The following is a 12350-nucleotide window of genomic DNA, read 5'->3' on the forward strand; positions in this document are numbered from 1 at the left end:
GGATGAATGGACAGAGGGGCATGTCCGAGTTGCCATGACGACAGGTATCTGGAGTGATGTCATTCATATTTTGTACATAGCTTCAGACGTTGTGTAGTGTCCAGAGTCCTGAGATTATAAATTGTTCTTTTTGTGAGTGTTTAGTATCTTCAGGTTCTGCCTTAAACTCACCCTGAATATTTGAAGTACACAACTACCACAGATATGTACTTTATTAGACCAAATGTACTTGTACTTCACTGCAGTAGTATTTGCAGTACTGTACTCATTTTTTCCATGTGTTTGAGCAAAACATTTCTCTTTGTCTGTTCCGTCTCTTTCCTCTCTTTCTCTGCCCCTCCTTTCTCTCTATCAGTTCCCTCTCTCCCCCTTTCTCTCTCTCTGTTCCCTCACTCTCTCATCCCTCACTCTTTATCTCCTCTTTCTCTGTTCCCTCTCTCTGCCCCTTCCCTCCTTCTCTCTTTCTCCGTTCCCCCTTTCTCTCTCTCTCTGCCCCATCTCTCTCTCTCTCTCTGTCCCTCACCCTCTTCATCTCTTCTCTTTTCTGTTCCCTCTCTCTCTGCTCCTTCCCCCCTTCTCTCTTTCTCTGTTCCCCCTCTCTCTCTCTCTCTCTGCCCCTATCTCTCTCTCTCTCTCTCTGTCCCTCACCCTCTTCATCTCTTCTCTTTTCTGTTCCCTCTCTCTGTTTGTCCCCTCCCCTCTCTTTCTCTTTACTCATCTCTTCTCCTTCTCTCCCTCTTCTTCTCTCATTCCTTTGGACCACTACAAACTGTTCTAGTAAATCAGGTACAACTTTTAAGTGTAGTGAAAAGTACTTCTACAATTGCTACTACAAGTCCTACTACAAGTACTACTACAAGTAGTACTACAATTGCTACTACATTGGGGACAGTACAGGCGATAGTCCCAGAAGTGAAAGTATTTACTGTATTACAGCAAATAGTTTTGCCTTCAGTTATTAAGAGCAAAGCCTTTTTTATTCAGGCTCCTATTCCCGCCTTCTTCTTCTCTATCCCTCCTCTGTATGTGTGTCTCTCTCTAACTGTATCTCTTTCTCTCTCTGTCTCTGCCTCTCTCTCATCTTCCTTTCTATCCCTCCACTGTCTCTCTCTCTCTCTCTCCTCCTTGACTCTCTCTCTCTCTCTCTGTCTCTCTCTCTAACTGTATCTCTCATCCTCCTCTCCATCTCCCCTCTATCTGTCTGTCTCTCTCTTTCTTTCTCTTTCATCTTCCTCTCTCTCTCTCTCTCATCTTCCTCTCTCTTCCTCCATAAATATTGTGATTTAAAATGTGTAAATTATAACATAATGATCCACAGGGGTCAGAGATGAGAACTATAGAGACACAAGCACAGTAGGGCTGATTTAAAGATGTATGTAACTTTTTCTTGCTGGAATGTTCCACAGTATGGCATTAAACTTCTAAACACCTTGTAAATCATGCAAACCTTTAGTGAGCGGTCTCCTCTCCGCAGATCTGACCTGGTAATTGGACTCATGCCATCCTCTGCTTGTTTCTGTGGAACTGAATAAGTTTAATGCCTCATTGTTGAACATTCTACGCAACAACGCAACAACATCTCCATGGAAACAAAGCAGGTGGTTGACCCTCCGTTAGAAAAGTTACACAGTGCACCTTTAATTCCTCCTCAGATGTGTAAACAGCGTGTGAATCGTGTCTGTATAGTGTTTGATTCATGGTAAACACTTTCATTCATCCCGTTAGCCACTTGACACAGTTTCCATTATTAGCTCGATTAGCTTAACGTGCTAATTATAGCCACTTAGCATTCGATGTGTTTGAGCCTCCAACAAAAATTAAATCGTGGCTCAACTTGATGAAACAAAAGCTCCAAAAATAGCTCCGAATGATTCCGAGCTCCGTCACGTTGGGATGCAGTTGGAGTTTAAAAATACTCCTGTTTGCTATTCTCACCCGTGGTCTCCCCGAGCCCCCCGCTCTGTCCCCCGCTTCTCCTCCCGCTCTTCCTCCCGCTCTCCTCTTCATCGCAGCCTATTTTTAGCTCGGCGTGACTCTCGGTCGTGAGCGTCTGTCTGACACGAGCGCACGTGCAGACCGCCGCACGTGCTGCAGCCGGTCGCCGTGACGATGGTGGTGCCGCCGTAACCCGGGGTAACTGCCTGAATGGGAAGTGAGGGGCGGAGAGAGAGAGGAGAGACAGAGAGGATGTGAATGATGGGAGGAAGTGTACAAGTTATGAATTAAAATGGCAGGTTTTCATGTCAACTTGAATATTACTCTTTTTTGGGAGGTTTTTGGGGTTTTTTGGAAGTACTTTTGGCCATGTTAGTTACACTACACGTTCTGTCACATTGCAGCTGATTACATCAATATTACCAGAGGAGTGAAGCTAACTAGAGGCACTGCTCTGTCTGAAGCTCTGTTAGACTTTAATCTGAGTTTTGTTTTAACACAATCTGACCATAAAGAACTGAATTGCCTGAACTACAACAGATGAGCTGATTTGTGCTGTTAAACAAGTCTGTCGCAAATAACAGTACAGTCACAAGCTCCTAGCATTAGCCAACAGTTTTTTCTCCTAAACAGGACCATGAGCTCTCAGATTGATCACAGGCTCCTGAAAATGTGCTGTTTAAATCGACGAGTCTGACAGCAGCAGTTACAGAGAGAGGGGCCACAGTTTTTACATAGAAAGTGAATTGGAGTCAGAGTCGATGGAGCCGGAAGCGTGCTCATGCTCTCGCGGCGGCTAGTGTGTTAACTATGTCCATTTATATATACAGTCTATGGCCTAAACTTGTGAGCATTGTGTCACCATGGTAACTGCTCAACATTCGACCATAGCCATACATGTTGGACTTATGCCTCATTAATAATGCAGTTTTGGACGCTCAAAGACGCTTCAACATTAACAGTATAATTCACTGACTCCAAACCCCCATGATGCACTGCTCCACACTGTGTTAAAAACATTATGTCATTCAACGTCCAGCTCCATATTTTTGTCACATCTTCTGTTTTTATTAGATCTCTAAGTGTTTTTTTTTTTTTTATCAAGTTACACTAAAACTAATAAATACTTATAGATCCTGGCGGTTTAAACCAGCTCTATTGTGCTTGTGTCTCTATAGTTCTCATGTCTGACCCCTGTGGATCATTATGTTATAATTTACACATTTTAAATCACAATATTCATCTAAAACGACTTAATAAAGGAAACAAATCCGCTGACGTCCGCATTAGAAAACTGCAGTGTCCAGTGGGAGCTGATGTCGCCGGAAACGTCATCACAACGAAGCACCGCATGCTGTTGGCGCCCCCTATGGGTAGCTGCACATCAGTGTAGTTTTTTTATTTGTACCAAAATGACGACGCAACGCTGCCGAATCCTACGAGTATCACCAATTTTAAAAAATAAAACTGGAGAAGGAAGTGCGTACGTCACAGTGGGCATGTACGTTGAAAATAAGTAATGCCATACTGTGGAATACAAAAGCAATCACATTTCCATGGAGACCAGCAGGTTGCAGACCCTTCAGCAGAAAAGTTCATGTTAAACAGTTTGCAGTGGTCCAAAATTACCCCTCTCCTCACTTACCTTATGCATTCAGAACGCCCTAATGATTCACCATGATGAGTTTATAAGCTCTTTACTCAACTCTCAGGGACCAGAGGGGAGTTTTGCCGTTATGGTACTGCTAACAACAACTACCATGCTAACTATGCACTCACTGATCCTCAAACAATAAAATGTTTAAAGGCCCATATGACACTATTCCCTGATCTCTGTTCTAATGTTTCCTCATCACAAACAGACCTGGAGTTGTGTTTTGTTTCATTCACACATGTTTAACACACAAACCCTGCATATTTAGGCCGAGTTCTTCTCTCAAACTGAAAACACTCTGTTCCACCTTGTGATGTCATCATGTGGTGATACAGGAAGTGCTCCACTGTATTTTTAAACTCCACACACCTTCTCCAGAATCACTTGGATCATTTCAGTCCTGGAATTGTCAATCTCTACTGAACTAAAGGTAAAAGGAGCTGTTAACTTGAAAACTACCACTTCATGACATCACAAGGTGGAACAGAGCATTTTGAGCTTTGGAGATGTAGACAGACTAATAATAAAGTGTTACTCAAACATGTGTGAATGAAACAAAACACAACTCCAGGTCTGTTTTTGAGGAGGTAACAACATTAAAACATGACTTAAAGCTTCAAGAGTCAGTTTTGTGTATTGTGGGACCTTTAAGATGGAGACAGCACATGGTGGACTTATTTTGACCTCAAGAGCCGCTTATACAAGTTTAGCTCAAGTACACGAGGGGAAATTGTTTACAGGGCCTTTATAAAGTCCTTTCTCTGATCTGGACCAGTGGCTCGGCTCTGGGACCTGGAGGCTGTGGAGTCCGGCTGGTTTTGGGCTCCGCGTGTTCCTCAGTGTTTAATCCCGTCACTGTTCATCTGCCTGTGTAAAAACTCTCAGGTCCACTTCACTCTGAGGACGACACTCGAGAGACTCAGACCTGTTAAAACTGTTATAAATGGACGGAATGGGAGCGTGATGCTGGTCTCACTGTCCTGTCTCACTGTCCTGTCTTACTGATTGTCATGAACGCTGTGGACGCACATTGGAGAAAAATACTGTAGTCCAGGGTGCTCGTTGCGGTGCCTTTGTTTTCCTGGTTCCTTCATCGGAGGCGACCGTTGGCAGCGGCGTGTCTGGGTCCAGGACTAGCCTTTAGCCTTTAGCCTTTATGCTAGCCTCCAGGTGCACCCAGCATAATGAAGTTGCCGCTTGTTTGTAGCTGATGTCTTTCTCCTTCTTCTGGATAATGATGTTGTTGCATCACTGGAGCCGAGTCTCTGATTGGTCAATGCAGCAAAATTTCAGCTTTTTTAACTCTGGCGTCTGATGCTTTGGACAAACAGAGCTGTGTCAACGATTCACACTGTGCTGATGGGTTGCGCTGACGGGACACACTGACCGGACACACTGAGGGGACGTGCTGAGGGGACACACTGAGGGGACGCGCTGACGGGACACACTGAGGGGACGTGCTGACACTCGCAGGACGGACTAGATGTGCATCCACCATAGACTCCATGTAAACTCCAGGCCTCTGATGCCCTGGTCTGAAGGTCAGGTCCACTGCAAACTGTTTAAAATGAGCTTGATCTGTTTTTCACATTTGTAAAAAAAAAACTGGCAAAAAACAGGCCTAAAAATCTCACTGGACACAGAATCTGTGTAAAGTCGAGTTTATTCTTAAAATGACACAGATCAAACTGAAATAGAAAAACTGGAAGAAATAGAAATAAGTCCAGACAACTATTAATCCTGAACTGTAGTAGCAGTAGTAGTAGTAGTAGTAGTAGTAGTAGTAGTAGTAGTAGTAGTAGCAGTAGCAGTAGCAGTAGTAGCAGTATATATATATATATATATATATATATATATATATATATATATATATATATATATATATATATATATATATAAAATGGTCAGTAGTCATACATAATGGTCTAGTGGTTAAACTCCTCGTCTCTCACAGATCTGACCTCTGACCTCATTGATGAACCATGACAGAAAAGTTGGACAATAGACTCAGAGACTCTAACTTTTGTAGAAAATGAAATGGATTTATCATCTTCCTTTCTCCACCTCCTCCTCCTCTGCCCCCTCTACCTACTCTTCCTCCTCCGCTCCCTCCGCTTCCTCCATGTCCTCTGCCTCCTTTCTCCTTCTCCTCTGCCTCCTCTCTCTTCCTCCTTTTTCCCCTCTCCTCCTTCTCTTCCTCCTCTCTCTCTTCTATCCCCGTCCTCCTCTGCCTCCTCTCTCCTCCACCTCCTGCCTTTTCCTCTTTCTCCTCTCTCCTACTCCTCTTCCTCCTCTATCGTTTTCCTCCTCTTTCGTCCTCTTTCCTCCTCTTCTTCTTTTTTCCTCCACCTCCTCCTCTGTCTCCTCTTCCTCCTCGTCTCTCCCTGTTTTGTCAGAAACTCTTTGAAATAACAGGAAATCATCATTGTCGACAATAACACATCGTCTCTATGGAAACAATGAAAAACTGTATTTAGGCCCACGTGCGTGAAATCCACTGACGTAAACACAGAGTAGGACTGAGCTGTAGGAATCACAGGTGCGTGGAAGACTGGCGCCATCTGGTGGTGAGAATAGGAATGACACACAAACACGTAGACATAATTTGACAGTGTATTTTTGTGTTTTATTGATTATTATTATTATTTTGGCATGAAAAATCTAAAAAGCAAATTCACAAATGTTGAACCTGATCATTTTTATAAGCGACTGGACCCAGAACGTTGTGATGTCATCTGAAACACAGCGACAGGACAGATAATTATCTTTATCACATTTTGCCTAAATTAAACATTACCCTGTTGGCTACACTGCATAACTTTTCTGACGCTTGTTTACATAGAGATGTTATTGCTTTTCCTGGAACATTTCACAATATGGCATTAAATCTAAGCTTAATCTAGCATTGATTAAATTGCATGGTATTTTTGACGGCTGATTTGTCTGTTATTAATGTTCATATCTTGATTTACAGACACAATAGTGAAATAAAAAACCCAGAATCGTGTAGAGCGGGTTAATATGAACATTTTAAGACCAAAATGACAACGTAAATTGAATCGCAGTCAAAGTGGATAAAGCCGGAAGCGCGCACATGCTCACTTCCTGTTTGGAGATTAGCATGTTAGCTACATCCATTTACATATACAGTCTGTGGTTATACTATAAGTCTGAAACACGCAGAACCAAAACTCCTATGAAATAACCACACACAGACACATAGCAGTGGTTACGCCCCCTGTGGGAGTGCATTGGTAATAACTTTATTGCAAAAATACAGGTTCCCTCTTTCCCCGAGCAACACCAGCCCCATCACTGACACTTGAGTCCACACACAGCGTAAAGGCCCTCACACAAGAACCTCATGCCACGTTCTCCGCAGAACATCTTCAGATCCTTTCCGTCGTCGCTCCTCCGTCGCTCCATTGGTTTGTTGCTAAAGTTCAACGAGCAGCTTTCACAAAACCGTTCCATTTTCTCGTTTTTCGCCTGGTGTGTGGTCCAACTTGGGTCTCGTCAAATGAGGGATGTTTTGCATAGCGGACTCATGCGCTACATTTGGCTACATTCTCCCACATTCAAAATCGACAAAAATAAAAATAGAAAATAAAACTGTCTGAATCTGAGTTTAAGTACAAGTGCCCACCTTTGGTTTCATCTCCGTCATTTACACATTGGCCGATGATCGTAAATATTTAAAGCATGTGAATCTAAAAGTCAAAATGCTACTTGGTAAAAGGTCAAAGGGAGGTCAGCAATGATTGACATCTCTGGAGGTTTAGCTGAAAATATACCATTGGAATACATAGTTATACAAAGCGTAGCAGACAGGGGGCGCTGTTCACACTTTATGGAGTTTCAGTTTTGGAGTGGAATAAAACGTGTTTATGATAAGTGCCACTAGAGGTCACCTGAGGCCTAAGTAAAAAGCCCTAGTCTAAACCCGGTCTCGGTACAACGCTGCGTCGGGTTTTCAGAGTGGAGTCATCGCAGAGACTGGTTTTAGTTCTTAAATCTTTAGCGTGTCCGTAGAAATGCTATTGCTTTGCCTGGAATGTTCCACAGTATGGCATTAAACTTGTCTACACAACCAGTCAAAGGTTAGACGCACATCAGCTCATTCAGTGTTTATTTTTCAGATTTTTTTTTACTATTTTGTACATGTTTTATACACACAGAAATGTATAAAGTAAGAAATATGTAGTGTAATATTATGTAGTAAAGGGAAAAACTACACACATATTTCCATATTTGTTACGTCATATATTTGATGTTTTCTGTGTGTATATAACAGGTAAGAAGTAGTAAAAAAAAAAAAAAATTAAAAAAACACTGAATGAACTTTTGACTGGTAGCGTATCTACAAGAAGACGTGCCAAATTACAGGTCAGATCTGCGGAGCAACAACCCTGCTCATATTACACTGAATAAACACAAGATAGATCTTTTGTTTTTGTCTTTTTTTGAACACTCTGCAGTCGCCATTTGAACATTTTTGTCAAGATTAGATGTGCTAAAATAGGGCATAAGTCTTTAGGGGAGCTATGAGGGAGCACTGGCCATTCTAAGAGGCTGGGGCCCCCTCTAGCCCCCTAAAGTCCCCCTCGAGCCCCCCACTGGCGCCGCCCCTGACTAGAGTTGTTACAATACAGTACTACAATTATTTTTAAATTATACGTGTTGAAATGAGTAACTAATTTTGATATTAATTTTAGTATTAATTAGCATCAGCGTTAGCAGAGTGAGATAAGCTGGTAGAGTTTTTTTCCTACCCACAAGTCTCTGCTCTGATCCACTCGGAAACTCCAAACTAATTCTCAATGCCACCGCTTTCGAAAAAGTGCACTTCAATCTCGAGCCTCGTTTTTTTGCAAAGCGCACTTGAGTCGTCTAAAGCCGATATAAATAAATAAAATAAAAACTACATTCGCTCACCATGACGACGCTTTGCTCTCCCATAATGCAACACAAATCTGATCAAATATAGAAACTAGAGAAAAACCAAGGAAGCTCTTTATAATCTCCCAATAGAAACGGGAGAGCTGTCGAGTAGATTCGGCGAGCAGTTGGTAAGGAAAAGGGAATGTCACTGCCCAATTTGCGTCACCTAGCATACACGATTTGTGTCAGTCATGCTAGCCTGTTAGCTTGACAGTCTCTGTATTGTTTCACTCACTTGAAATGGTTTAACAATGTGTTTGTTGATAAGATTGGACCTGCTGTAGCTCCAAAAGAAATTACATCTTAATCTGAGGTTTTTGTGTAAGCCAACTGGTCAGTTTGTTCAGGTTTGTTAGCGTTAGCATGTATTTATTTCATAATTTTAGCATTAGCAATTTTAGTCTCATTTTTAAATGGTTTGTACCCATTTTTTTCCAATTACTTGAGCCAAATATGTCTTGCCCCAGTACAGATAAGTGTTTTATTGTCCAATAATCAGGAAGTCTGGAAGGAAGTTACCATGCTAGTTGTTGTTAGCATTATCATGAAAAGAGCTTATAAACTCATCACTCTGAGTAATGAGGATGCTTTGAATGCATAAGGTAAATGAGGAGTAAATTCGAACCACTGCAAACAGTTTAAAATGAACTAGTCCTGTTTTTTTTATATGTTTAAGATGTAAAAATCAGATACAGCACCTTTAACTGTACTGAAAGTGTAGAACAGATCAGTCAATATTAGCTGTATTTGTATGTTAGCATGTGCACATTGGGTAGTGACAAGGAACAAGGGAACAAGGAAAGGAGACTCCGGCTAGACACTTGTGAAGTGTACTCCACTCCTATTTGAAATGCAGACATGAGGAAGTACCACTTTAAAGTTTAGCAATATTCAGTAATTAACAACATTCCATTAGGTCTTATTATTAACATACACGTTTCATACATGAGTTTCTGTACAGTTGAGACAGTTCAGTTCTTGGGCGGGTTTAACTTTGCGCGCACACGAAAAAAAAATCCCAAAATTTGAAATAAATTCTCAAAAATATGGCTGTCCATCTTGAAACAGTTCAGCTACGTGTGCGTCCAATAGGAAATGCCCGTGAAGAGAGAAGAGGAAGAGGCGTGGCTACTTAAGGGCCCTCCCCCCTTTTAGCTGAGGGTCCAATGAGGGGCGGGGACAGGTCCAGGACACGCCCACCGTGTTTGTGACCCTCCGGGGGGAGAGAGAGCAACAGTCCTGGGACGTTTAAGAGGGGTGACTGCATAGACAGAGTATTGGGGACAAAGGGGGAGGGGCTAAAGCAGGTGTGCGTGTGAGCGTGCATGTGTGTGTGTGTGTGTGTTCAGCAGGTGCACTGGCCCCTACAGGCAAAGTGTGGTAACTACAAGATCTTAAATTAAATTAGATTAAGAATTGGGAATTGTGAGAGGCAAAAAGGAAAATAAAAAATTAGGAAGTAATGTAGTGAGGTGCACTGACAACTAGTGGTAAATTAGAGTAACTACAGCGAAGGTCTATGATAACAATGAATGGACAAAATGGATATTAAAACAGACATTTTCTGAAAACAAATTGCATTCACTGAAGTAGCATTTATGAAGGTGTTAGGAAGTAAGTCCCGTATTTTCCAGACTATAAGTGTCACTTTTTTCATAGTTTGTCCGGGGGTGTGACTTATACTCAGATGCGACTTATATGTGAAATTATTAAAATCACATCTTCGTTATCGTCTCACTGACAACTGCACGAGGGCATTCTAGGCTTTTGCACCAGTATCTACTACTCCCGTACCACTGAAGATTTAAAATTACAACATTATGGTAATTTAAAAGACATCTGTGAAAGACTGAACAAAAATGCCCCCTAAAAGAAAATCATATTCCGCTGAGTTTGAGTTTATTAGTTATCTGATTAACTATTGATATCTTATGTAAACATACCAGACACATACTCAATTTGTCATCTATGTGTTATCTTAGTGTGCTCTACTGCTATTCAGCCTCTCTATTTTATTGTTATTATGACTTGCCTTTAAAGATAAAATATCTGTTCTTGGTCTTGGATTTTGTAAAATATTCCCCAAAATTTCCCCCCAAAAATGTTTTTTTCTTCATTATTATGCATTTTTTTGGCTGGTGCGACATAGTCCAGAAAATACTGTAAGTAATAGTGTAGTAGTAGTAGTAGTAGTAAAGTGCACTGACCACTAGTGGCAGATTGAAGTAATTACAGCAAAGGTCTATGATAAAAAATATACTACTAAATGGACAGATTGAGTATTAAAAATAGACACAATTAGATTCACTGAAGTAATCGATTTATGAAGGTGGGAGAAGTGAGGGAGTGGATCATGTGCAGTCAAAACATTGTGGTCATACTGAAATGATCATCGGGACAAGATTTGCAAAAAACATAGCAGCATAATTATAAAAAAATGAGAAAGAGAGATGGTATCAGAGATTAGGATGCAAATATGGATTTTAGGAATTAAGAAATGTTGGGAAAAATATTTGTAGTTCCAACACTTTGCTTTGGACTAGTGGCTGACGTTTGTGGCGCTGTCTGGGACGTCCTGTGTTGGGATAGGGCCATGGTGTTGTTGAGAGGACAGTCCCACCAGCAGAGGGCAGAGGAGAGGGGAGAGTCTGCGGGGCATCTGGAGTACATCAGTGGAACAGCGCAGGACTCTGGTCTGAGGACAGTTTGACTCCAGTGAGACAAAGCCAGAAGCTCCCCGTGCTGCCCGTCACCTCCTGCAGCACACAGAGAGAAAGAGATTTTTTTGTAATAGAAGACTTTTAAAAAGACTGTTCATCACAAAAGTATACAGGCTCAAACAGTGCACTGTCGGCAAACAAACTTGTACTTATTTACATTGGTTTGACAGTAAAAAGACACGTCCTGTGCAGATCAGGCAGTGGCATATCTGCTGGACATATGCTGCTGTTTTTCCACAGCTTTGACATCTGCCAGATCTGTAACATTTCACTTTTAGTTCAGAGCAGGGATTACAAATCAGGAAGTGGCTCTTTGCAAATAGGAGCTTAGCCTAGTTTAGCATTAGCTCCATGTTAAATGCCCGTCTTTTGGCTGGTGTGATCTAAAAAGCAAAGCACGTGGATAAGGGAGGAGGAGACTGATAAACATGAATATCACAGCATTTTTTACATTATTTTGATTATGTTTTCCAGAAAATACTTTACCAATGCAACAGGACTGAGCTAAAATGTGTCTGTATTTGTCCTGGATGAGTTTAAGAACTAATGTGACTTCTATGGGGTATTTTACTTTGATGGGGTATTAAAGAGGAGGTATTTGACTTCTAGGGGGTATTTTACTTTGATGGGGTATTAAAGAGGAGGTATTTGACTTCTAGGGGGTATTTTATTTCTAGGGGGTATTTACTTCTATGAGGTATTAAAGAGGGGTATTTTATTTCTATGAGGCATTAAAGAGGAGGTATTTGGCTTCTATGGGGTATTAAAGAGGGGTATTTTATTTCTATGGGGTATTGAGGAGGTATTTGACTTCTATGAGGCATTAAAGAGGAGGTATTTGGCTTCTATGGGGTATTAAAGAGGGGTATTTTACTTCTATGGGGTATTAACTGTAACACTCACATATTTAGATCACCATGTTTCCTTTTATTGTTTTGAAAACACAGTATTAACATGTTTTATAAGTTTCACTTTTGTTTTTGGCGCTCTGAGTCTCCCCTCGCTTTGCGCTCTGAAGCAGGAGTGATTTAGCACAGAGAGCAAACACAACACAGTCAGCGTTAATCAAACTACTGCACATCACTTCACTAATTACCTAC

General features: G+C 41.4%; 1 protein-coding gene across 1 annotated transcript in view; it reads right to left on the reverse strand.

The window, feature by feature from the left end:
- Nucleotides 1-11127: 11127 nt before the first annotated feature.
- Nucleotides 11128-12350, reverse strand: part of LOC117386890 (inactive ubiquitin carboxyl-terminal hydrolase 54-like) — a 67157-nt gene continuing 65934 nt past the window's right edge. Inside the window, exon 22 of the mRNA XM_055229844.1 lies at nt 11128-11286. Coding sequence (XP_055085819.1) covers nt 11200-11286 — 87 coding nt within the window. The 3' untranslated portion in view covers nt 11128-11199. The remainder of the gene's footprint in view (nt 11287-12350) is intronic.

Source organism: Periophthalmus magnuspinnatus, chromosome 19 (genome assembly GCF_009829125.3).
Source record: "Periophthalmus magnuspinnatus isolate fPerMag1 chromosome 19, fPerMag1.2.pri, whole genome shotgun sequence".
Lineage (NCBI taxonomy): Eukaryota > Metazoa > Chordata > Actinopteri > Gobiiformes > Gobiidae > Periophthalmus > Periophthalmus magnuspinnatus.